The 23,488-nt window shown below is 45.2% G+C and overlaps 1 protein-coding gene across 1 annotated transcript in view; it reads right to left on the bottom strand.

Moving 5' to 3' along the window:
• Positions 1-23,488, bottom strand: part of TBCD (tubulin folding cofactor D) — a 707,681-nt gene that overhangs the window by 415,776 nt on the left and 268,417 nt on the right. The window contains exon 15 of the mRNA XM_063961004.1: positions 14,045-14,201. Within this exon, the coding sequence (XP_063817074.1) occupies positions 14,045-14,201 (157 nt within the window). The remainder of the gene's footprint in view (positions 1-14,044; positions 14,202-23,488) is intronic.

The following is a 23,488-nucleotide window of genomic DNA, read 5'->3' as shown; positions in this document are numbered from 1 at the left end:
TCCATTACACCAGGTATGGGTTATTGAGTCGACAGTCATTAGGTCGACCACTATTGGTCTACAGTGACTAGGTCAACACCTGAAATAGGTCGACCTGAACAAGGTCGACATGGGATAAGGTTGACATGAGTTTTTTTACTTTTTTTTTGGTGTAGTTTTCATCGTAAAGTGACGGGAAACCCCAATTAGTGCACTGTGTCCCCTCGCTATGCTTCGGGCAAGGTGCCTTGCTCCTCTACCGCTGCGCTCGACACAAGTTACTATTCCCAATCGTAGTCCACGTGGATCGTAAAATATGAAAAAAGTCAAAATATATATTTTGTTAAAAATGTGAAAAAGCATGTCGACCTTTTTCCGTGTCGACCTAGTACATGTCAACCTAGTGACCATGTCGCCCTAATGCATGTTGACCTAAGTGTTGTGGACCTACTGACCGTATCTCATTACACCCATCCCCTGCACTTTCAGCCTAACTTGTTCATAGTGCATTCTCATTAATATTGGCCAAATACTTACATTTGATTACAATATAAAATCTATGGGGGGAGAACAAACCCAAAAAAACAAAACACTTTGCTCAAAAAACAATGGTAGCTCCCCACCTACTACTAAATCCTCCTTTATGAATATTCTTGCAGGAAAAATGCAGCAGACTTTTCAATACCATACTTGCCAATTTCATTAATACAAGGGGCGTGCAATAATGTTCTGGATGTGCAGTGCATAGCTAGAGTAGACACAATCTGACTGTCTGGTTATGAACTGTAATCTCTGACTCAAGTTTTTTTTAATCAAGACACAGAACCTTATAGAAGCAGAACTGCACACCAAAAAGTCAACATGTTCAGGTTCCTTTACAAACATGTTATAGAGCTCAACAGAGGCCTCTAGAGAGCAATGAACAACAACAACAACAACAACTACTAGGGTCTGTGACAGCAGGATATATTTGACAGACTGCAAGCTGCTTTGAGTGGTTTGCTGAATTTTGGCATGGAAAAGCCATCACTGAGGACAACATTGCTACCGTGCAGGACACCAGGGTGACCGTGGCCCAGTTAAAGGAGGAGATAGGATCTCATTGGGATCAATCCGCTTGATACTCCATGAAAAAACTTGTTTTGAGCAAGGTTTTTGCATGCTGAGTGCCCCATCAGCTGACTCCAGAGCAGGAGGCGGCTTGGGTGACTTGGTGCCGCAACATGTGGGCCAGTTTTCATGGTGGTCTTTTAAACTCTGTCTTGGAGATCATCAGTGCTGATGAATCCTAGATCTTTATATTCGACCCCCGAGACCAAACAGACGCCCAGTGGACCCCAGATGGAGATGCTCTGCCACAGAAGTTTTGACGTGAGCACAGCGTGGCCAAGCAAATGGTGGCTAATTTTGTGGCCAAGACTGCTCCTGTAGTTACCATATTATTCGTGCAGCAGTGCACCGTCACTAGGGACTGGTACGCAAACCAATGCCTATCGTAAGTGCTGAAAGCCGTTTCCAGGTGCCTCCAAGAACCTTCGCTCATTGTGTCCTTCTCCAACACGACAATGCACCTATCCACAAGTTCAGCAAAGTGGTGGAGTTTCTGGCCCATCAACGTATACATTAGCTTGGTCATCTCCCATACAGTCCAGACCTTGCCCCCTGTGCCTTCTTCGTGTTTCCATAAATCAAGTGCAAGATGCATGGGATTGTTTTGAGTCCCTGGAAGCTGCAGTGGAGACCTTCATACAAAATGTAAAAGACATACCTTCTTCTGACTAATCCAGCTGCTTCACAAAGTAGTTGGGGGTTATAATTAATTATTTCATTACAGTTAGGTAAATGGGCACTGTTGTGGACCTCACAGCAATACAATGCCGTGCGATTACCATTATTATTCACTAGTCTGGAGTGGAAATATTCCAGGGTAGTAATAAGCAATATGCAGAGAAAGAAGCGTGTCAGTAAACTAACTTATGACTAGAGTATGGAGTAAACATGAATGGAACGATACATATAAAATCAATATAATGGTAATAGTCTTCTCCTCTGGTAGTGGTCATTCTTGGCTGAATTGTGTTAGAAGAAAATTGATACAACTAAGGGCTGGGTCACATAGGGCTTTGCTGTGTAGGTCACAGGTCCTTTTTAAGCAGCAACTACCATGTAGTCTGAGTTGAGCGTGGGGGTAGGTGTTTAAAGTAGTGGTGGAATTGTCCTAGTACATGCTGGGCTTGATTCGGATATATAGGTAAACCTGATGGCTCTATAATGGACCTGAAAAATTAATCTGCGGCTACTTTTACAGGACCACAGGTCTGACCTGAATGTGCCATTTAGAGACAATAGAATGTTTCCGTCAGTAGTTCCCAAACTTTTTTTAATCACGGCGCCCTACAGTATCATCATTGTTTTCACTGCACCACTAGGCCAAATGTTTCTTATTAAGAAATTTGGAAAGAATAATTAAATTAAGTAAATTTTGTTTATATGTCATCCTTAGGGTCAGTTATGTGGTGAGGGACAAGATTTGCTTCTGTTTGTCCACATATTTTATGATTGGCAGCTACAAGCACTGGTTTTGCCTATTACATTGACCATAAATAATTTTAATTGGTCCTGGACCACCAATCCAAGGCAAGTGTCCTGAGTCAACATTTTAGGACAGCCTCTTCAATAAGAACTGGTATGTTTTTATTCTTAAATCCAACTGTCCTGCCTTAAGGTGTGTACACACGGTGCGATTTTTCTTTAGATTTTGACTATATAGTCAAATCGTAAGAAAATATTGTGCATATCGCACCGTGTGTATAGTCCTTGCAATGCCGATGTGCGGTCCCGCGGGATAGGAATTGCAAGGAAAAATAGACTGTGCAGACAGCTCAACATTGACTATATCGGCGGGTCCTGTCTCCGCCACGTCAATGTCGGGCTGCACGGCACATTGTGCCGTGTGTACACAGCCTTACATCGATCGCAAGAATAAGGGTCATTGGGCCTGTCTTTACATGTTAATTGTGTGTGTGTTTTAATAACACTGTACGAAAAGTGTACAGAAATGTAATTTCCCACAAAAGCTGCTACAGGACTAACATACAGTACATCCGGAAAGTATTCACAGCGCTTCTCTTTTTCCACATTTTTTTTTATGTTACAGCTTTACTCCAAAATGGAATAAACTCATTTTTTCCCTCAAAATTCTACACACAATACCCCATAATGTCAATGTGAAAAAAAAGTGTTTTTGAGATTTTTGCAAATTTATTAAAAATAAAAAACTAAGAAATCACATGTACTTAAGTATTCACAGCCTTTGCTCAATACTTTGTTGATGCACCTTTGGCAGCAATTAGAGCCTCAAGTCTTTTTGAATATGACGCCACAAGCTTGGCACACCTATCTTTGGCCAGTTTCGCCCATTCCTCTTTGCAGCACCTCTCAAGCTTCATCAGGTTGGATGGGAAGCGTCGGTGCACAGCCATTTTTAGATCTCTCCAGAGATGTTCAATAGGATTCAAGTCTGGGCTCTGGCTGGGCTACTCAAGGACATTCACAGCGTTGTCCTGAAGCCACTCCTCTGATATATTGGCTATGTGCTTAGGGTCGTTGTCCTGCTGAAAGATGAGCCGTTGCACCAGTCTGAGGTCAAAAGCACGCTGGAGCAGGTTTTCATCCAGGATGTCTCTGTACATTGCTGCATTCATCTTTCCCTCTATCCTGACTAGTCTCCCAGTTCCTGCCACTGAAAAACATCCCCACAGCATGATGCTGCCACCAACATGCTACACTGTAGGAATGGTATTGGCCTGGTTGATGAGCAGTCCCTGGTTTCCTCCAAACATGACACCTGGCATTCAGGCCAAAGAGTTCAATCTTTGTCTCATCAGACCAGAGAATTTTGTTTCACATGGTCTGAGAATCCTTCACGTGCATTTTGGCAAACTCCAGGTGGGCTGTGCTTTTTACTAGAGTGTGGCTTCCGTCCGGCCACTCTACCACACTGGCCTGATTGGTGGATTGCTGCAGAGATGGTTGTCCTTTTGGAAGGTTCTCCTCTCTCCACAGATGAATGCTGTAGCTCTGACAGAGTGACCATTAGGTTCTTGGTCATCTCCCTGACTAGGGCTCTTCTTCCCCGATCGCTCAGTTAAGACGGTCAGCCAGCTCTAGGAAGAGTCCTGGTAGTTCCGAACTTCTTTCATTTACGGATGATGGAGGCCACTGCGCACATTGGGACCTTCAAAGCAGCAGATATTTTTCTGTACCCTTCCACAGATTTGTGCCTTGAGACAATCCTGTCTCAGAGGTCTACAGAAAATTCCTTTGACTTCATGCTTGGTTTGTGCTCAGACATGCACCGTCAAGTGTGGGACCTTATATAGACAGGTGTGTCCCTTTCCAAATCATGTCGAATCAACTGAATTTACCACAGGTGGACTCCAACTAAGCTGTAGGAACAGCTCAAGGATGATCAGTGGAAACAAGATGCACCTGAGCTCAATTTTGAGCTTCATGACAAATGCTGAGAATACTTATGTACATGTGATTTTTGTTTTTGTTTTTTTAATAATATATATAAAAATCTAAAAAAAAAAGTTTTCACGTGGGCATTAAAGGGTATTGTGTGTAAAATTGAGGTAAAAATGGGTTTATTCCATTTTGGAATAAGGCTGTAACATAACAATATGTGGAAAAAGTGAAGCGCTGTGAATACTTTCCGGATGCACTGTAAATGTTACTCACACCCCCCCTCTTGCCCACTGAGTTTACCATACATGAAAAAGAAGCAACCCGCAGTTGCCTGACAGTGAAGCTGTAGCTTTTCCTTGTGTTACAAAGAAAGAGTAATACCTTATTATAATAGCGCAGCCAAGTGCCACACTCCAAGTCTGATTGGTGAGGATGCCGTCACCGCCGCCAGCACCTACCAAGGTAAGATGCAGTGGGGATGGGGGTGCTGCTTACAAGAGAGGAATATCGTCTAATGCTTTCAACAGATTGCATATGATACAGAATGTTACACCCCTGCATCCCCTGTCGTCAAACCCATATACTACCATTAACAATAGCGGCATCTGCAGAAATTAGATCAGCATAATTGCCACTATACCTTTGTTGTTAATTACCTTTATAGACAAAGGACAGTAGACTGACCAAGAGGTTTATTTAAGAAGCGTCAGGTTGCCATAGCCAGCGCTTCTGATCATGTTTTTGCCCGATATTTAAAAGGGCAATGCTTTTGTTAGCAAGATACGGCTAGTTAAAGCATTGTCCTTTTAAAAATCGGGCAAAACACGATCAGCAGCGCTGGGTTTTACAACATGACACTTTATAAATAAACCCCCTTGTCTCTAAATCATCACAAATCTATCAAATACTTTACTAAGCTATACATACTGACAAAGCCTTACGGTTCCTTTCATGACACAGACATTTCTATGTCTTTGCTCCTGTATAGCACGGTAACCTCATTATGCTCATGGGACATTTGTCACAATGAAGGCATTTCTGCCACCTGATGTCAGATGGAGTATCAATTAATCTTAAAATATGCATGTGTACAGAAGAGGACAGATGCAAATTTGTATTATCTAAATATTACCATATTTGAAAAGACGGATTGATTTTATGATTGCAACACTACAAGGACAAAGTAAAAAAAACAACAGATACAAGATTTCCCCAAGAGGCAGCAGTTTCCTCCTAATGTTTGTATCCAACACTGCAAACAGGCACTCCAGGCTAAGGTAAGGCCAGTTCTCTCTATTTTGTAAATAGGTTATTTTCCACTCCTACGCGTGGGTTTGGAGTTTGGATACACTTGGGAAGGGCAGAATTACTCTCAGAACTGGTTGAACAGAGACAACCTGTGCCAAATTAGTTCCGGTTCTCTAAAATTTCAGCAAATCATATCAAATAACTTGCTGTCTGTCAGCACTTTCACCATAATAAAGCATCCAAACTTATACCTTCTAATTATCAGGATTAATTGTATTTGACACAAATTATGAAGATGTACGTAGGACTTTTAACAATATGTACACAATAGTACCTTTTTTAATAGCAATATATAAAAATCGATAAATAGGTGGGCGTGGCCTGGCTGCTGCAGGGAGAGGACGTGTCTGTGTAGAGCTCCGGGCTATTGGGCCCTTCTCTCCTCTCCCTCCCTGCTTGCCCATGCCTGCTCCTTACCACCTAGTGCCCTCTCCCCCTCTCCTGTTGCTGTGCGCTGGCCAGTTTGTGAGGTCCGCGGAATCGGGGAGCGCTATTGGAGGCTCCCACGGATAGCGGCCTACCTACTGCCAAGAAGCCGGGGACTAAAGTTACAGGCCTACCCGGTCTGGACTTCCGGAGCCGGGGAAAACGGGATGCAGCCCCGCCGAACGGCTCCTACCTCTCCCTACCGGTTCCTGAAGGGTCTCTGGGGGCTTCCAGAGGCCATGGACCCGAGGATTTTTGTGTTCCCCCTCCTGTGTGCTGGGACTCTGTCTCCTGCTAGGAGAGAGACATTCACAGCCGGAAGTCTTGGATTTCTGGGCAGTCTGCAGCTATATCTCTTTCCGCGGCAGAGTCTGGGTCCTAGGCAGGACCAGGACTGGTGTTCTCTGCCCAGAGCTGTCCTCCACCACCCATCACTGCCATCTTCCTTGGTGTGGATATTACACTGCATTATAGAGCTGTAGATTTCTGCTGAAAGTCCCCGTTTTGGATCTGAGTACCCCCCTGCTGGGATTTGTTGTGCAGCTCTCATAATTGTCATCTCTCTGTCTGGCTCCTCAAAGGTATTCTGCATTTAATGATACTTGGATAGGGGTCTGATGTGCTCTGTTCTCCCTGCGCCTCCACCCGGGGTTCTCATGCATACATAATAGCTTTTGTTTGGAACCAGCATAATAGTCTGCCTCCATGGACTGTGACGCATTGTCCTTTCAGCTTCACCCGCTAATTCCATTCTACCGCAGTTTTCTAGGGATGCCCCCTTAAAAAAGATCAAGGGCGCGCTCCCGCCCCCTGTGGCCTTATCTAATCAAAAAGGGGTGCGTGTCTACTCGTTCCCTGCCGGGTGATCCCATCCCGTCGAGCTAACCTGACCGCACTTTGGAGGGCTCTGGCCGCCCCTTATCGGTCCCTGGGGTGGACTCTAACTCCACGGATCCTCTCACTGTCAAGACTTTGTGTCAATTCCTTGAGGCCTTTAAATCTGAGCTCACTCAACACCTCTATATGGCTATCCGTGAAGTCAAAGTGGAGTTAACTGCTTTAGGTGACCGTAAGGATCACTTTGAATGTAAAATGGAAGAAATGGTGACCGCCCATGATGAGCTTATTTCTGCCCACGACCAACAAAAAGCTGAGATGGAGTCGTTTAATGACAAAATGGCGGATTTGGAGGACAGGTCGCGGAGAAATAATATTAAAATCCGGGGGATCCCTGACTACGATCATGAACTCAGACATGCGGGGGGACGCCCAGCACAGGGCTAGTCCGCCCCGCATGTCAGTGCCGCTCCCCCCGCAGAAGTGCAAAGGCATCGCACAACGTCGATGCCTTTGCACTTCAAGAGTAGCTCCCGGCCAGCCCAGCTTTAGCGTGCTGGCCGGGACCTACTCTTCGCTCCCCGGCTCGCAGTGGCTGTCCGTGGGTCACTCCCCGCACGGTACGGCCACGCCTGCATTGGCCGGACCGCGCCCATGAAACGGCGACCGAACACCGCCGTTTCGCCCCCTCCCGCCCATCGACCGCCTCTGCCTGTCATTCAGGCAGAGGCGATCGTAGCGCAGCGACGGGAGGCCATGCTCTGGCGCCGCATGCGCAGTTCTGACCCGATCGCTACGCTGCGAAAAGCTGCAGCGTGAGATCGGGTCAGAATGACCCCCATAGATTCAGAGACTCAGTCACACACAGTATACAAGTGTCATATCAAATTAAAGTCTCCTCATGCGCCCCCTAGTCGCGTTGCAAATTAGATGCATTTACGTGATTCTCACACGACCTGGCATGCCAAAAGGGGTTGTGTGGCGTGACTGCAGCAAAGGTGTACGAGGACACATCTGTAGTTCACCCAGCAGCTGTTCCTTAGGACGCAGCTGCAGCGTAAAAGAAGAAAGCAGCAGTATAAGCAGGTGTAGCTCCAACTGTAACACAGTTGATATTATTTGGGCATACGGTTACCTACACAAGACAACCACCTTCCAACATATAATTTAAATCACATCCCTTTTGTCACAGTATCCCTTTAAGTCACAGAAGAAATGTAATGAAATAGGCAATAATATGTTTATAATTTGCAAATTTTAATCATTATGTAAAAAAAGCACAGGGAGGAGTGATACTGGGACTCGTCACCACACCTCGGGAAGGCTTACACTTCTAGGCTGCTATAAAAACGCACTTACTAAGCTGCAATATTTTCATATGATTCCATACGCCCTGAAGTGTTAACACAAGGCTAATCAATTCACATTTTGTGGGGTGATTCATGTACTTTAAAGAACTTTTAAGTTTGCTTGTAATCTTGACCATAATCATGACAATAAAACAGACTGTGTCAGGCACCCTGTGTCAGATCTACACCTTTTAACTTCAAGCATTTATTTTATTTTAAACTGCTTTTAAATCAACTTGAATCCTTTACAATAGCAAAATTTGAAACAAATAAGCAATGTTTTCTGGAACAAACCATAGAGAAGACTATTTAAAAACAAATATATATATTGTACATATAACACGTATGCAATATATATGCTTAAATAACTCCTTTAATAAATATGTATATAAAAGTGTTAAGCTTTAGTTTACAAACCTGTTTATATATAATTTTAAAACTTAAAAAAAACTCTCAAATATACTTGTACCCCTATAGACAGGATGAGGTGGTCAAAACATTCTAAACATTTTCAAACACCCCCTATTACACAGATGAGTACAGTGCATACGGAAAGTATTCACAGCGATTCACTTTTTACACATTTTGCGGTATATTCAATTAGGGTCGTAAACTGCCGTCTGTCGAAAAGACGGCAGTTTTCGACTTTTTAAGGTCGAATAGTGAATTGACCTATTCAGTCCCATCAGTTTTTATTCGACAAGTCATGGAATTCGACTTGCCCAATAGTACGTGAATCGGCGGTATAGCTGCCAATTTACGTACTTTTGAGTGAAACGGGGCCAAATTCAACAGGATTTGGCCCCGTTTTCCGACCATCTCAGTCCGACATAAAAAAATGTTGGACTGAGATGTGGGACCCAGAGGAGGAGAGGGGGGGAGCCGCAGGGAGACGGGGGACAGCCGCAGGGCAAACAGGGGAGAGAAGCACTACAGCACAGCGCTGCAGCAGGATGTCACACAGCCGCGCTGCTCAAGGCAGCGTCCACCCGGCTCCAGCAAGTGAGGTCATGCTTGCTGGAGCCGGTGGACACTGCCGTGAGGCCGGCCGGCTGTGAGACAACCTCCAGCAGCGCTACTGTAACGCTGCTCTCCTCCGTCTGCCCGCGGATGTCCCCACTGATCTTCCACCCCCCCCCCCCTCCTCCTCCGGGTCTCTCATCTCAATTCGACTTTTTAAAATTCGAATTGAGATGAGATTGAATAGGGGTTGTCGGATCCATTCCGACAAATGCATGTCGGAATGGATCCGACCCTAATTGAATATACCCCTTTGTTATGCTACAGCCTTATTCCAAACTGGAATAAATTCATTTTTCCCATCAAAATTCTACACACAATACCCCATAATGACAACGTTAAAAAAGTTTTTTGTTTTTTTTGTTTGTTTTTTTTGCAACCCTGATTTTCAACCCAGATTTTCCCTCGGTTGTTGCTGGTTCCGTTTTTACTATATGGATGCAACAGGGCATGCACAGGGTTGGACAGCTTGTGGAAGAGGGGAGTGTATCTTCTTTTCCACTCCTGCAGACTAAATGGAATGTCCCCCATCTGAGATTTGGAGACATGTGCAATTGAAACACTTTGAACAAAGTAAGGAACTACGTACAGCTTCTACTAGACCTTTGACCCCTTTTGAGAACATGTGCCTAACTTCTCTACGTCGATGCATTTACTCTCAAAGCGGTATGGACTCATGATTGAACACATGTACTCTGATCTCCCTAAATATGCCAAAGACTGTGTACATGACCTACAGTTGGATTTGGCAGATGAAGCGTGGACTAGGATCTTTTAGAACACGTTTGATTGAGACTAAATTTAAGGTCCTCTCACGTTGGTATCGATGTCCTCTTACTCTAGCTAAGATGTTTCCCGGGGAGCCAGATACATGCTGATGTTGTAGAGGTTGGCTCCACACTATGTATATGGTGGGACTGTCGACTCCTGCGCCCCTTTTGGGACAGAGTAGTATCAACTAATAGAGCAATAGTGGGTGCGGAGGTCCCTTCAACTCTCTCTCTCTGGCTGTTGAACTCTTACTCTGGCCCACTATCTACCTACAAAAAGTCCTTACTGAAGTTCCTCAATAGTGCTGCGAAAGCCATAACCCCGTATCACTGGCCGCCTACATCGCCTCCCACCATTATGTACTGGTCAATGAAGGACCTCGGAGTGACCCCAGAGAGGATCAAGGATTTCACGGCTACTTAGCACCTTTAGTTGGAATTTAAATCCTTGCAATCATAGATTGTAAGCTCCACTGGGGCAGGGACTGACTGTGAATGGCCAAATATTCTCTGTAAAGCGCTGCGGAACATGTGTGCGCTATATAAATAACTGGTAATAAATATCTTAACGACTGTAACCTGAGTTTGTGTTTTCCCATTTTCTCTCTCCTCTGTCACTGCAGGTAGACAGCCTGCCTGTAATATTCTCTCTATCCGTATTCTAGGGCTTCCAATTCTTAACACTTTTCCCCCTTCGCCTTCCTCCCTGTATTCTACCTTTTTGTGTGATGTCTTTCTTGAACTGTCTAATTTCTTGTTTTCTTTAAATGTCATGCATGGTTTACCCGATTTATACTGGGTACTGTTTTAGATTCTCTTGCTACATTTTGCATCTCTTTTTATGATGAATCTGCATTAGTCTTTTGGGGGTATTCAATACTTGTCGGATCCTTTCCAACGGAAAGGATTAGACAATGCAGTATTCAATGATCTGCCAAATCAGACAATCCGCCAGGATTTGGCTGTTACCGACAATGCAAAACTGACTTTTTTTTTAAAAAGTCGGATTGACATTGTTGGAAACGTGGCTAAAACCTGTCGGATTTGGGCCCGAATCCGACAAAACACGTGGATCGGCGGCTATGCCGCCGATCCACGTGTTTTCCGACAAGTCGGAATTGCCGTTTCAACGGGAAAAAGGTAGGGGCATTGAATAGGTTGGAACATTTTCCGACCTAAAAAAGTCAGAAACTGCCATCTTTCCAACAAGACGGTAGTTTTCGACTACAATTGAAGACCCCCCTATATATATTTTTATATTGCACGTGCTATTTTTGGATATTTTGTATACTATATTCTGTTTATTGAAATTCAATAAACAACTATTGGCAACAACTAATCAGCACAGTCTCTCTCCGCATTGCGTGGCGACTAAGACGAATTTTTAGCAAAAAAAAAAAGAGAGACACCCAGCACTAGAAGATTCTCACGCAACACTGATTGGCGTGGCTGCAGCAAAGTTGGGCAGTACGGATGGTGTAATGGTTAGTATTACTGTCTCATACCACTGATCTCATAGGTTCAATCCCACCATGGTCCTAACTGGGCAGAGTTTGTTTGTTCTCCTGCATAGATCCAACTTGGAAAAAAAATTGCCCATCTTAATTCGATCAATGAGCTCAAAAAGGAATATTGATCCTTCACTGTAACTGTACTTAATTCCCTGTAATCAATGCAGGACCAGCATTCATATAATCACTTTAGCTGGTAAAATCAGTGGATATTTTCTCCAAAAGATCACGGTGCTAGGTAAGGTGATAGGCCCGGAAAATAAATAAGGTCATAATGGATGCAGAGTTATCAAGTATACCAAAAAAAAATGAAACCGTTTGCCAAGAAAATCATTTATATTATATGAATTGTACAAACCAAATTTAGTGCTTGGTTATACCAGCTCATTAGTTGTATAATTTATGTTAATACCATCAGGGACTAACCCGGGTCATCTATATAAATCAGGATATTTCTTGCATAAAACAGCTATTTTCAACAAGAGAGTATCTAATTGCGTAAGTTTAATTAAGCCTAAAAACTTGGAATACTTTTAGGAACAGGCAGCTTGCATGCATAAGCCCTAAATGTACCTTTTTGCGGTAGATCCAGTTAGGTGCAAGGTTTACCACGCAGCAAAAAAGCTGGATAATTAAATAGCTCTGTGTGTGAATCCTGGAGCTATTGCCCCTTTGGCACACCCCACACCTAATTGATTTTTCATCTTAAAAAAACACGACGAAAGGTACATAGTTGCACTTCATCCATGTAAACATGTGAATGGCAATGATACGACACTGCACTTTTGTTAGAAAGGACAACAATGTATCGTTTTACCAGGGCCGTAACTAGGGTGGTGCTCAGCACACAGCACAGCATGCAGTTAATTTACCAGCTGTCGGGAGACCGACGCTGGAATCCAGACAGCTGGCGAAATGACACTGGTCAGAATCTGGACCAAAGCCCTAGTTCCCACTCAGGTGGTCCACGCCATCACCCGAGGGGGAATATAATAGTGTGATGAGCCAAACTCGCCACTGTGCCTGAAGCGTGGCGAGCGAACTCGCTGCCGGGATTCTGGCGTCGGTCTCCTGACCCCCAGTATTACATTTTATATATATATATATATATATATATATATATATATATATATACACACACACACACACACACACACACACACACACACACACACACACACACACACACACACACACACACCCCCCCCCCCCCCCCAGAGAACACTTGCCCTGTGGGCGCAGCGGCCGCATCCACCTGCAACCTCCTTTGTATGCACCGCCACTTGCTGTTTGTGTACCGCCCACTAAAATGTATAACAGTAGTGGTGTGCCCGGCTCCTGCAACTGTGCTATCTGCGCTCCTGTACAAAAATACTCAGCCAACATCTTTTTACCCTTATGATCCCCCTCTTTCTTCTTAAGTCATATCGAAGACTTGATTATGGTTTTCTATTCTGTTTTGGTTTCGATTGTATGTATGCAAATGTTTAAGTAATCTTTTATGCACCATGCTGCCATTGTTTCTGTGTATATTGTTTTTCTATTATGATACCCTCTTATTGTGTACCCTATTCCTGAGAATATCAATAAAAACCATTGTTTTCTAAAATACTCAACTAAAAAGAAGCAAGCCTCACAGGGGGTGACAGCCAAAATGCACCTACAAGAGAATGGGAAGATGTGACAGGACTTACTTAGCATCTACAACCACTTCTCGGCAGACTAGCGTTCACAATTTAAAGCCTCACTAACATTCAGTTTAAAGCCTGAAATTAGTTACATTGAATGTTAGTGCCGCTTTTAATTTTCAGCTCCAACCTCCTGAGTATAGACATGCAGAAATCATGAGACCAGCTAGATCAGGAAGAGCAAACAACATAAATATTCAGTATTTAAGTTACTGAACTCAAACCAAAACTGAATTTGTCCATTTTAGTTGTGTTTTTGCTTTTTTAGTCTAAATAATATGCCTTAACTAGCTGAACACACATAAAATTCTTTTGACAGCAATATTTTCTATAGAGAGGAAAAACGAGCACACACAGCAGAGGCATCCACTATAGGCAAAGCCATGTTCACAAGCACACACAGCAGAGGCATCCACTATAGGCAAAGCCATGTTCAACTCTGCCTGTAGTCTATCACAGAGATGAATTAATTAGTACCTCAGTCAACTAGATTTAATCATCTGCACTGAGCTATGGATATACTTAAAAACTGGACTGTTGGGGTGCCCTGAGGACCGTGTTTGAGAACCTATGGTTTAGTCAAACAAAATGGCTGCACCATATAATGCCACATAACTGATGCACTGAAATGTACCACACCAGATGGGAGAAATAAGGCAAAACATTTTATAGGTTATGACGCTTACCTTGCAAGTGAATTTACAAATGGCTTCATTTCAAGGGGGTCATAGGCCCGTGCAAACGCCCAGCACACATAACATGCGGCATCTCTGACATTAGATCCCACACTGCAAGCTCCTCTCTTCTCATCATACACCAAAGCCTTCAATATAACAGGTACAACTGTAAAAAACAAAGTGGAGAGCTTGTAATACACTGAAGAGAAATCAAAAACCGTAAACATGATTTTAAAAGTGGAGTTTTACACAACAATCACAGCCCTTCCTTAAACATCAGTAAGGTCCTATCTCTGCACCCATTGTGATTTGCGCAAAGTACTTGCACTGGGGACATTTTGCTCCTTAGGGAGATGACAAATATGAAACGGTTTCACAGAATATTTGCTTTACTTGGATGTAAAGTTCTGTACGTGTCTCTGGCAGAATTAGGCCTTACATGTTCTGCCCTGAATTGTTAGTATAGTTTTGTTCCCTCAGAAATCAAGCCCCACAACAGAGGAACATCAATCTGTCAAACCTCTAGCTTCATTTAGGATTTTTTTTTATCAAAAGTAGAACTGAAATGTTATATCGCTGGATGTTTGCACCTCAGCAATATGGTCTGTTCTGCCATTAAATTACATTCTTACAAAATTTAGCAGCAACTTTGACCAACTAATTTCTTGGGATTTGTCCTGTTTGAAGATAGATATAAGTCTACTCAAATGGGAAATTAACAAGACTTGGGCCCCTGTAGAATCAGTTCTGCAGCCAGGACAAGGTATAACAAACCAGAGTACCTACAACGCTTCAAAACCATTTTGCACGCCATAAGATATACAAACACCAATTTTCTCTTTATTGTTCTATTGTAATGAGGGATGACACAGGTACTCCCCTAAGCATCCAGAATCCTGCAAACTACCTGCTTTAAATCGATCGTTCATAGCGAGCAGGTCAAGATTTGTTGTGTCTGTTCGTGTTCCTGCGTTTGTTTTCTTGTTTTGCTTTTTTATTGTACTACTGGAAAGAAGTTATAATTGGAATTCTATGTAGGATGCTTAAGACTAAATTGTCAGTGGAATTTTGTGAAACAAACATAAAATTAGATGAATACTCCAATTAACAGCTTTTAAAACCTCTCCTAAAATGTGATTCCTTGCAGAGAAAGCAATATATAGGGGTATATGCAATTCCGGGCGAATTGCGGTACTTTTTCGCCCGTTTTTAAATTCGATACAATTCGACCGTCGAATTCCGGCCGGCGGGTGCCGGAATTCGACATATTCAATAAAAAACGGAATCGACAGTCCCGCTGTCGAAAAACGGACCAATTGACGGATTTTGAATCGACTTTTCAGACGGTACAAAAAACGGTAAAAAACACGAAAAAAAATTGCGTGGGGTCCCCCCTCCTAAGCATAACCAGCCTCGGGCTCTTCGAGCCGGTCCTGGTTGCAAAAATACGGGGGGGGGAATGACAGGGGATCCCCCCGTATTTTAACAACCAGCACCGGGCTCTGCGCCTGGAGCAAAAAATACGGGGGACAAAAAGAGTAGGGGTCCCCCGTATTTTTTGTACCAGCACCGGGTTCAACTAGCTGGACAGATAGTGCCACAGCCGGGGGACACTTTTATACCGCTCCCTGCGGCCGTGGCATTAAATAACCAACTAGTCACCCCTGGCCGGGGTACCCTGGAGGAGTGGGGACCCCTTCAATCAAGGGGTGTCCCCCCCAGCCACCCAAAGGCCAGGGGTGAAGCCCGAGGCTGTCCCCCCCATCCAAGGGCTGCGGATGGGGGCCTGATAGCCATGTGTAAAAATGAAAGAATATTGTTTTTTTGCAGAAGAACTACAAGTCCCAGCAAGCCTCCCCGCAAGCTGGTATTTGGAGAACCACAAGTACCAGCATGCGGGGGTAAAACAGGCCCGCTGGTACCTGTAGTTCTACTGCAAAAAAAATAAGAATTTACTTACCGATAATTCTATTTCTCGTAGTCCGTAGTGGATGCTGGGGACTCCGTAAGGACCATGGGGAATAGCGGCTCCGCAGGAGACTGGGCACAAAAGTAAAGCTTTAGAACTACCTGGTGTGCACTGGCCCCTCCCCCTATGACCCTCCTCCAAGCCTCAGTTAGGATACTGTGCCCGGACGAGCGTACACAATAAGGAAGGATTTTGAATCCCGGGTAAGACTCATACCAGCCACACCAATCACACCGTACAACTCGTAATCTAAACCCAGTTAACAGCATGATAACAGAGGAGCCTCTAGAAAAGATGGCTCACTACAGCAATAACCCGATTTTTTGGTAACAATAACTATGTACCAGTATTGCAGACAATCCGCACTTGGGATGGGCGCCCAGCATCCACTACGGACTACGAGAAATAGAATTATCGGTAAGTAAATTCTTATTTTCTCGAACGTCCTAAGTGGATGCTGGGGACTCCGTAAGGACCATGGGGATTATACCAAAGCTCCCAAACGGGCGGGAGAGTGCGGATGACTCTGCAGCACCAAATGAGAGAACTCCAGGTCCTCCTCAGCCAGGGTATCAATTTTGTAGAATTTTACAAACGTATTTGCTCCTGACCAAGTAGCTGCTCGGCAAAGTTGTAAAGCCGAGACCCCTCGGGCAGCCGCCCAAGATGAGCCCATCTTCCTTGTGGAGTGGGCATTTACAGATTTTTGGCTGTGGCAGGCCTGCCACAGAATGTGCAAGCTGAATTGTACTACAAATCCAACGAGCAATAGTCTGCTTAGAAGCAGGAGCACCCAGCTTGTCGGGTGCATACAGGATAAACAGCGAGTCAGATTTTCTGACTCCAGCCGTCCTGGAAACATATATTATCAGGGCCCTGATAACGTCTAGCAACTTGGAGTCCTCCAAGTCCCTAGTAGCCGCAGGCACCACAATAGGTTGGTTCAGGTGAAACGCTGAAACCACCTTAGGGAGAAACTGAGGACGAGTCCTCAATTCCGCCCTGTCCGAATGGAAAATCAGATAAGGGCTTTTACAGGATAAAGCCGCCAATTCTGACACGCGCCTGGCCCAGGCCAGGGCCAACAGCATTACCACTTTCCATGTGAGATATTTTAACTCCACAGATTTAAGTGGTTCAAACCAATGTGACTTTTGGAACCCAAAAACTACATTGAGATCTCAAGGTGCCACTGGAGGCACAAAAGGAGGCTGTATATGCAGTACCCCTTTTACAACGTCTGAACTTCAGGGACTGAAGCTAGTTCTTTTTGGAAGAAAATTGACAGGGCCGAAATTTGAACCTTAATGGACCCCAATTTCAGGCCCATAGACACTCCTGTTTGCAGGAAATGTAGGAATCGACCCAGTTGAATTTCCTCCGTCGGGCCTTACTGGCCTCGCACCACGCAACATATTTTCGCCAAATGCGGTGATAATGTTTTGCGGTTACATATTTCCTGGCTTTGATCAGGATAGGGATGACTTCATCCGGAATGCCTTTTTTCCTTCAGGATCCGGCGTTCAACCGCCATGCCGTCAAACGCAGCCGCGGTAAGTCTTGGAACAGACAGGGTCCTTGCTGGAGCAGGTCCCTTCTTAGAGGTAGAGGCCACGGATCCTCCGTGAGCATCTCTTGAAGTTCCGGTTACCAAGTCCTTCTTGGCCAATCCGGAGCCACGAATATAGTGCTTACTCCTCTCCATCTTATCAATCTCAGTACCTTGGGTATGAGAGGCAGATGAGGGAACACATACACTGACTGGTACACCCACGGTGTTACCAGAGCGTCTACAGCTATTGCCTGAGCGTCCCTTGACCTGGCGCAATACCTGTCGAGTTTTTCCCAACGGTTTATAATCATGTGGAAGACTTCTGGGTGAAGTCCCCACTCTCCCGGGTGGAGGTCGTGTCTGCTGAGGAAGTCTGCTTCCCAGTTGTCCACTCCCGGAATTGCTGACAGTGCTATCACATGATTTTCCGCCCAGCGAAGAATCCTTGCAGCTTCTGCCATTGCCCTCCTGCTTCTTGTGCCACCCTGTCTGTTTACGTGGGTGACTGCCGTGATGTTGTCCGACTGGATCAACACCGGCTGACCTTGAAGCAGAGGTCTTGCTAAGCTTAGAGCATTGTAAATGGCCCTTAGCTTCAGGATATTTATGTGAAGTGATGTCTCCAGGCTTGACCATAAGCCCTGGAAATTCCTTCCCTGTGTGACTGCTCCCCAGCCTCGCAGGCTGGCATCCGTGGTCACCAGGACCCAGTCCTGAATGCCGAATCTGCGGCCCTCTAGAAGATGAGCACTCTGCAACCAACACAGGAGGGACACCCTTGTTCTTGGTGACAGGGTTATCCGCTGATGCATCTGAAGATGCGACCCGGACCATTTGTCCAGCAGGTCCCACTGGAAAGTTATTGCGTGGAATCTGCCGAATGGGATTGCTTCGTAGGAAGCCACCATTTTACCCAGAACCCTTGTGCATTGATGCACTGAGACTTGGCTCGGTTTTAGGAGGTTCCTGACTAATTCGGATAACTCCCTGGCTTTCTCCTCCGGGAGAAACACCTTTTTCTGGACTGTGTCCAGGATCATCCCTAGGAACAGAAGACGAGTCGTCGGAACCAGCTGCGATTTTGGAATATTGAGAATCCAATCGTGCTGCCGCAACACTACCTGAGATAGTGCTACACCGACCTCCAACTGTTCCCTGGATCTTACCCTTATCAGGGAATCGTCCAAGTAAGGGATAACTAAAATTCCCTTCCTTCGAAGGAATATCATCATTTCGGCCATTACCTTGGTAAAGACCCGGGGTGCCGTGGACCATCCATACGGCAGCGTCTGAACTGATAGTGACAGTTCTGTACCATAAACCTGAGGTACCCTTGGTGAGAAGGGTAAATTTGGACATGAAGGTAAGCATCCTCGATGTCCCGAGACATCATGTAGTCCCCTTCTTCCAGGTTCGCAATCACTGCTCTGAGTGACTCAATCTTGAATTTGATCCTCTGTATGTAAGTGTTCAAAGATTTTAGATTTAGAATCGGTCTCACCGAGCCGTCCGGCTTCGGTACCACAACAGTGTGGAATAATACCCCGTTCCCTGTTGCAGGAGGGGTACCTTGATTATCACCTGCTGGGAATACAGCTTGTGAATGGCTTCCAAAACTGTCTCCCTGTCAGAAGGAGACATCGGTAAAGCCGACTTTAGGAAACGGCGAGGGGGAGACGTCTCGAATTCCAATTTGTACCCCTGAGATATCACCTGAAGGATCCAGGGGTCTACTTGCGAGTGAGCCCACTGCACGCTGAAATTCATTGAGACGGGCCCCCCACCGTGCCTGATTCTGCTTGTAAAGCCCCAGCGTCATACTGAGGGCTTGGCAGAGGAGGGAGAGGGTTTCTGTTCCTGGGAACTGGCTGATTTCTGCAGCCTTTTTCCTCTCCCTCTGTCACGGGGCAGAAATGAGGAACCTTTTGCCCGCTTGTCCACGAAAAGACTGCGCCTGATAATACGGCGTCTTCTCATGTTGCTTCCAAATGCCGTTTGAAAACCGCATCACCTGACCACTGTCGTGTCCATAACCCTCTACTGGTAGAATGGACAACGCACTTAGACTTGATGCCAGTCGGCAAATATTCCGCTGTGCATCACGCATATATAGAAATGCATCTTTTAAATGCTCTATAGGCAAAAATATACTGTCCCTATCTAGGGTATCAATATTTTCAGTCAGGGAATCCGACCACGCCAACCCAGCACTGCACATCCAGGCTGAGGCGATTGCTGGTCGCAGTATAACACCAGTATGTGTGTAATACATTTTAAGATATCCTCCTGCTTTCTATCAGCAGGATCCTTAAGGGCAGCCATCTCAGGAGAGGGTAGAGCCCTTACAAGCGTGTGAGCGCTTTATCCACCCTAGGGGGTGTTTCCCAACGCACCCTAACCTCTGGCGGGAAAGGATATAATGCCAATAACATTTTAGAAATTATCAGTTGTTATCGGGGGAAACCCACGCATCATCACACACCTCATTTAATTTCTCAGATTCAGGAAAACTACAGGTAGTTTTTCCTCACCAAACATAATACCCCTTTTTGGTGGTACTCGTATTATCAGAAATGTGTAAAACATTTTTCATTGCCTCCATCATGTAACGTGTGGCCCTACTGGAAGTCACATTTGTCTCTTCACCGTCAACACTGGAGTCAGTATCCGTGTCGGCGTCTATATCTGCCATCTGAGGTAACGGGCGCTTTAGAGCCCCTGACGGCCTATGAGACGTCTGGACAGGCACAAGCTGAGTAGCCGGCTGTCTCATGTCAACCACTGTCTTTTATACAGAGCTGACACTGTCACGTAATTCCTTCCAACAGTTCATCCACTCAGGTGTCGACCCCCTAGGGGGTGACATCACTATTACAGGCAATCTGCTCCGTCTCCACATCATTTTTCTCCTCATACATGTCGACACAAACGTACCGACATACAGCACACACACAGGGAATGCTCTGATAGAGGACAGGACCCCACTAGCCCTTTGGGGAGACAGAGGGAGAGTTTGCCAGCACACACCAGAGCGCTATATATATACAGGGATAACCTTATATAAGTGTTTTTCCCCTTATAGCTGCTGTATCTTTAATACTGCGCGTAATTAGTGCCCCCCCTCTCTTTTTTAACCCTTTCTGTAGTGTAGTGACTGCAGGGGAGAGCCAGGGAGCTTCCCTCCAACGGAGCTGTGAGGGAAAATGGCGCCAGTGTGCTGAGGAGATAGGCTCCGCCCCCTTATCGGCGGCCTTATCTCCCGTTTTTCTATGTATTCTGGCAGGGGTTAAATGCATCCATATAACCCAGGAGCTATATGTGATGCATTTTTTTTCATCCAAGGTGTTTTTATTGCGTCTCAGGGCGCCCCCCCCCCCCCAGCGCCCTGCACCCTCAGTGACCAGAGTGTGAAGTGTGCTGAGAGCAATGGCGCACAGCTGCAGTGCTGTGCGCTACCTTGTTGAAGACAGGACGTCTTCTGCCGCCGATTTTCCGGACCTCTTCTGTCTTCTGGCTCTGTAAGGGGGCCGGCGGCGCGGCTCTGGGACCCATCCATGGCTGGGCCTGTGATCGTCCCTCTGGAGCTAATGTCCAGTAGCCTAAGAAGCCCAATCCACTCTGCACGCAGGTGAGTTCGCTTCTTCTCCCCTTAGTCCCTCGATGCAGTGAGCCTGTTGCCAGCAGGTCTCACTGAAAATAAAAAACCTAAAACTAAACTTTTCACTAAGCAGCTCAGGAGAGACACCTAGTGTGCACCCTTCTCGTTCGGGCACAAAATCTTAACTAAGGCTTGGAGGAGGGTCATAGGGGGAGGGGCCAGTGCACACCAGGTAGTTCTAAAGCTTTACTTTTGTGCCCAGTCTCCTGCGGAGCCGCTATTCCCCATGGTCCTTACGGAGTCCCCAGCATCCACTTAGGACGTTAGAGAAAATAACCAAATAAAAACAGGACACAGACACCGTGAAAGTAAAACTTTATTACATACATGCCGACACACACATACTTACCTATGTGGACACGCCGACTCTGGCCACGTCTCCGTCTGTCGACGTCCGGGGTACCTGAAAATAAAATTATATACTCACCTAAATCCAGTGTCCTGGTCTTTTATTTGTAATCCACGTATTTGGCAAAAAAAGAAAACGCATTACCCGGACCACGCACTGAAAGGGGTCCCATGTTTACACATGGGACCCCTTTCCCCGAATGCTGAGACCCCCTGTGACTCCTGTCACAGAGGGTCCCTTCAGCCAATCAGGGAGCGCCACGTCGTGGCACTCTCCTGATTGGCTATGCGCGTCTGAGCTGTCAGACGCGCATCGCACAGCCCCTCCATTATAGTCAATGGTGGGAACTTTGTGGTCAGCGGTGAGGTCACCCGCGGTCAGCGGCTGACCGCGGGTAACCCCACCGCTGACCGTAAAGTTCCCACCATTGAAACTAATGGAGGTGCTGTGCGATGCGCTGTCTGCCAGCTCAGACGCGCAAAGGGAATCAGGAAACCAGCTAGTGGAGCCCGGTGCTGGTACAAAAAATACGGGGGACCCCTACTCTTTTTGTCCCCCGTATTTTTGGCACCAGGACCGGACGCAGAGCCCGGTGCTGGTTCTAAAAATACGAGGGATCCCCAGTCATTTTCCCCCCGTATTTTTACAACCAGGACCGGCTCAAAGAGCCCGAGGCTGGTTATGCTTAGGAGGGGGGACCCCACGCATTTTTTTTTTCAGGTTTTTAACCCATTCCATAAAAAAAAAAGAAAATATTTTAAAAAATATATAAATAATACTTGTGCCTCCTAAATAGACAACCCAAGTACCTAATCCCTTCTAATATAAATAGATATGCTATTAGCAATAAAAAATACACACAAAAAAACATGTTTTTAAAAATGTTTATTACATTCCGCCAGCAAAGTGAGGCGGATTGAAAATGACTAATTTACTGTGGAAAAGCACTGTTGTCGAATTTACATTCTTCAATTGAATATACTTTTGTCGAAAAGCCGCATTTGTACCATTGCAGAAATGTCGAATTTGTCAAATGTCGAATTTCAAAAAGTCGAATTTGAAAAGTCCGTTTTTTTGACGAAAAGTACTGTATTGCATTGTCGAATTTTTTTTTTTGGGGCGAAAAAATCCAGTTTTTCGACATTTTCGGGAATTCGACCGCAATTGCATATACCCCATAGTATTATTATCATCCTTTATTTATATGGCGCCACATGGGATCCTTAGCGCCCAATTACAGAGTAAACAAATAAGCAAAACATGAAGACAGTGACTTACAGCTCAATACAATATAGGACAAGCACAGGGTATATAAACATTGCTGCGTCTGTAAACAGCACTGAAATAAGTATCAGGTTGGCAGAAAACCCGAAGGATTTGGTGCCATCAAAGGAAGTATTGAAAAGAGGATAAAATGTTAAGTAAGAGACGTAAAAGTACATGAGGGAAGAGGACCCTGCTCGTGAGAGCTTACATTCTAAAGGTATTAACATTACCTGGCTCTTTTTTCTATTGATCTTTGCAGCATTGTTTTTTTTCTCGTTAATTAATGGCAGCCTACACTCCTATCAAAAAAACTGCAGATAAAACGGTCATTGAAATGCAACCATGAAGTAGAATGGAATCCTAATTGTAAATAGACAGGTTTCCTTGAACCCACATCTTTGCGGAACACATCAGGTCTTTACTGTATGTCCATGGATACACCACATACAACACACAATGGCACACAATTGTACTAAACAATGCTGTGGTGCGATTTGCTCTCTTCTGTCTATTCAACCTGAGCTTCTAGATTAACTTCTGAATTCCTCTGCAGCCGTCCAGAGCGCTCGCCTGGTGAACACAATGAAAACACTTGTCAGCTCTGTAGGCTGCACCTCAGGGCTTCCTCTTGGCAAATATACATATATAATAATAGAGCC

The sequence above is a fragment of the Pseudophryne corroboree genome, chromosome 3 (assembly GCF_028390025.1).
Source record: "Pseudophryne corroboree isolate aPseCor3 chromosome 3, aPseCor3.hap2, whole genome shotgun sequence".
NCBI classification, from domain to species: domain Eukaryota; kingdom Metazoa; phylum Chordata; class Amphibia; order Anura; family Myobatrachidae; genus Pseudophryne; species Pseudophryne corroboree.
Note: the sequence above shows the minus strand (reverse complement) of the source record. Positions and strands in the feature narration are given on the sequence as shown.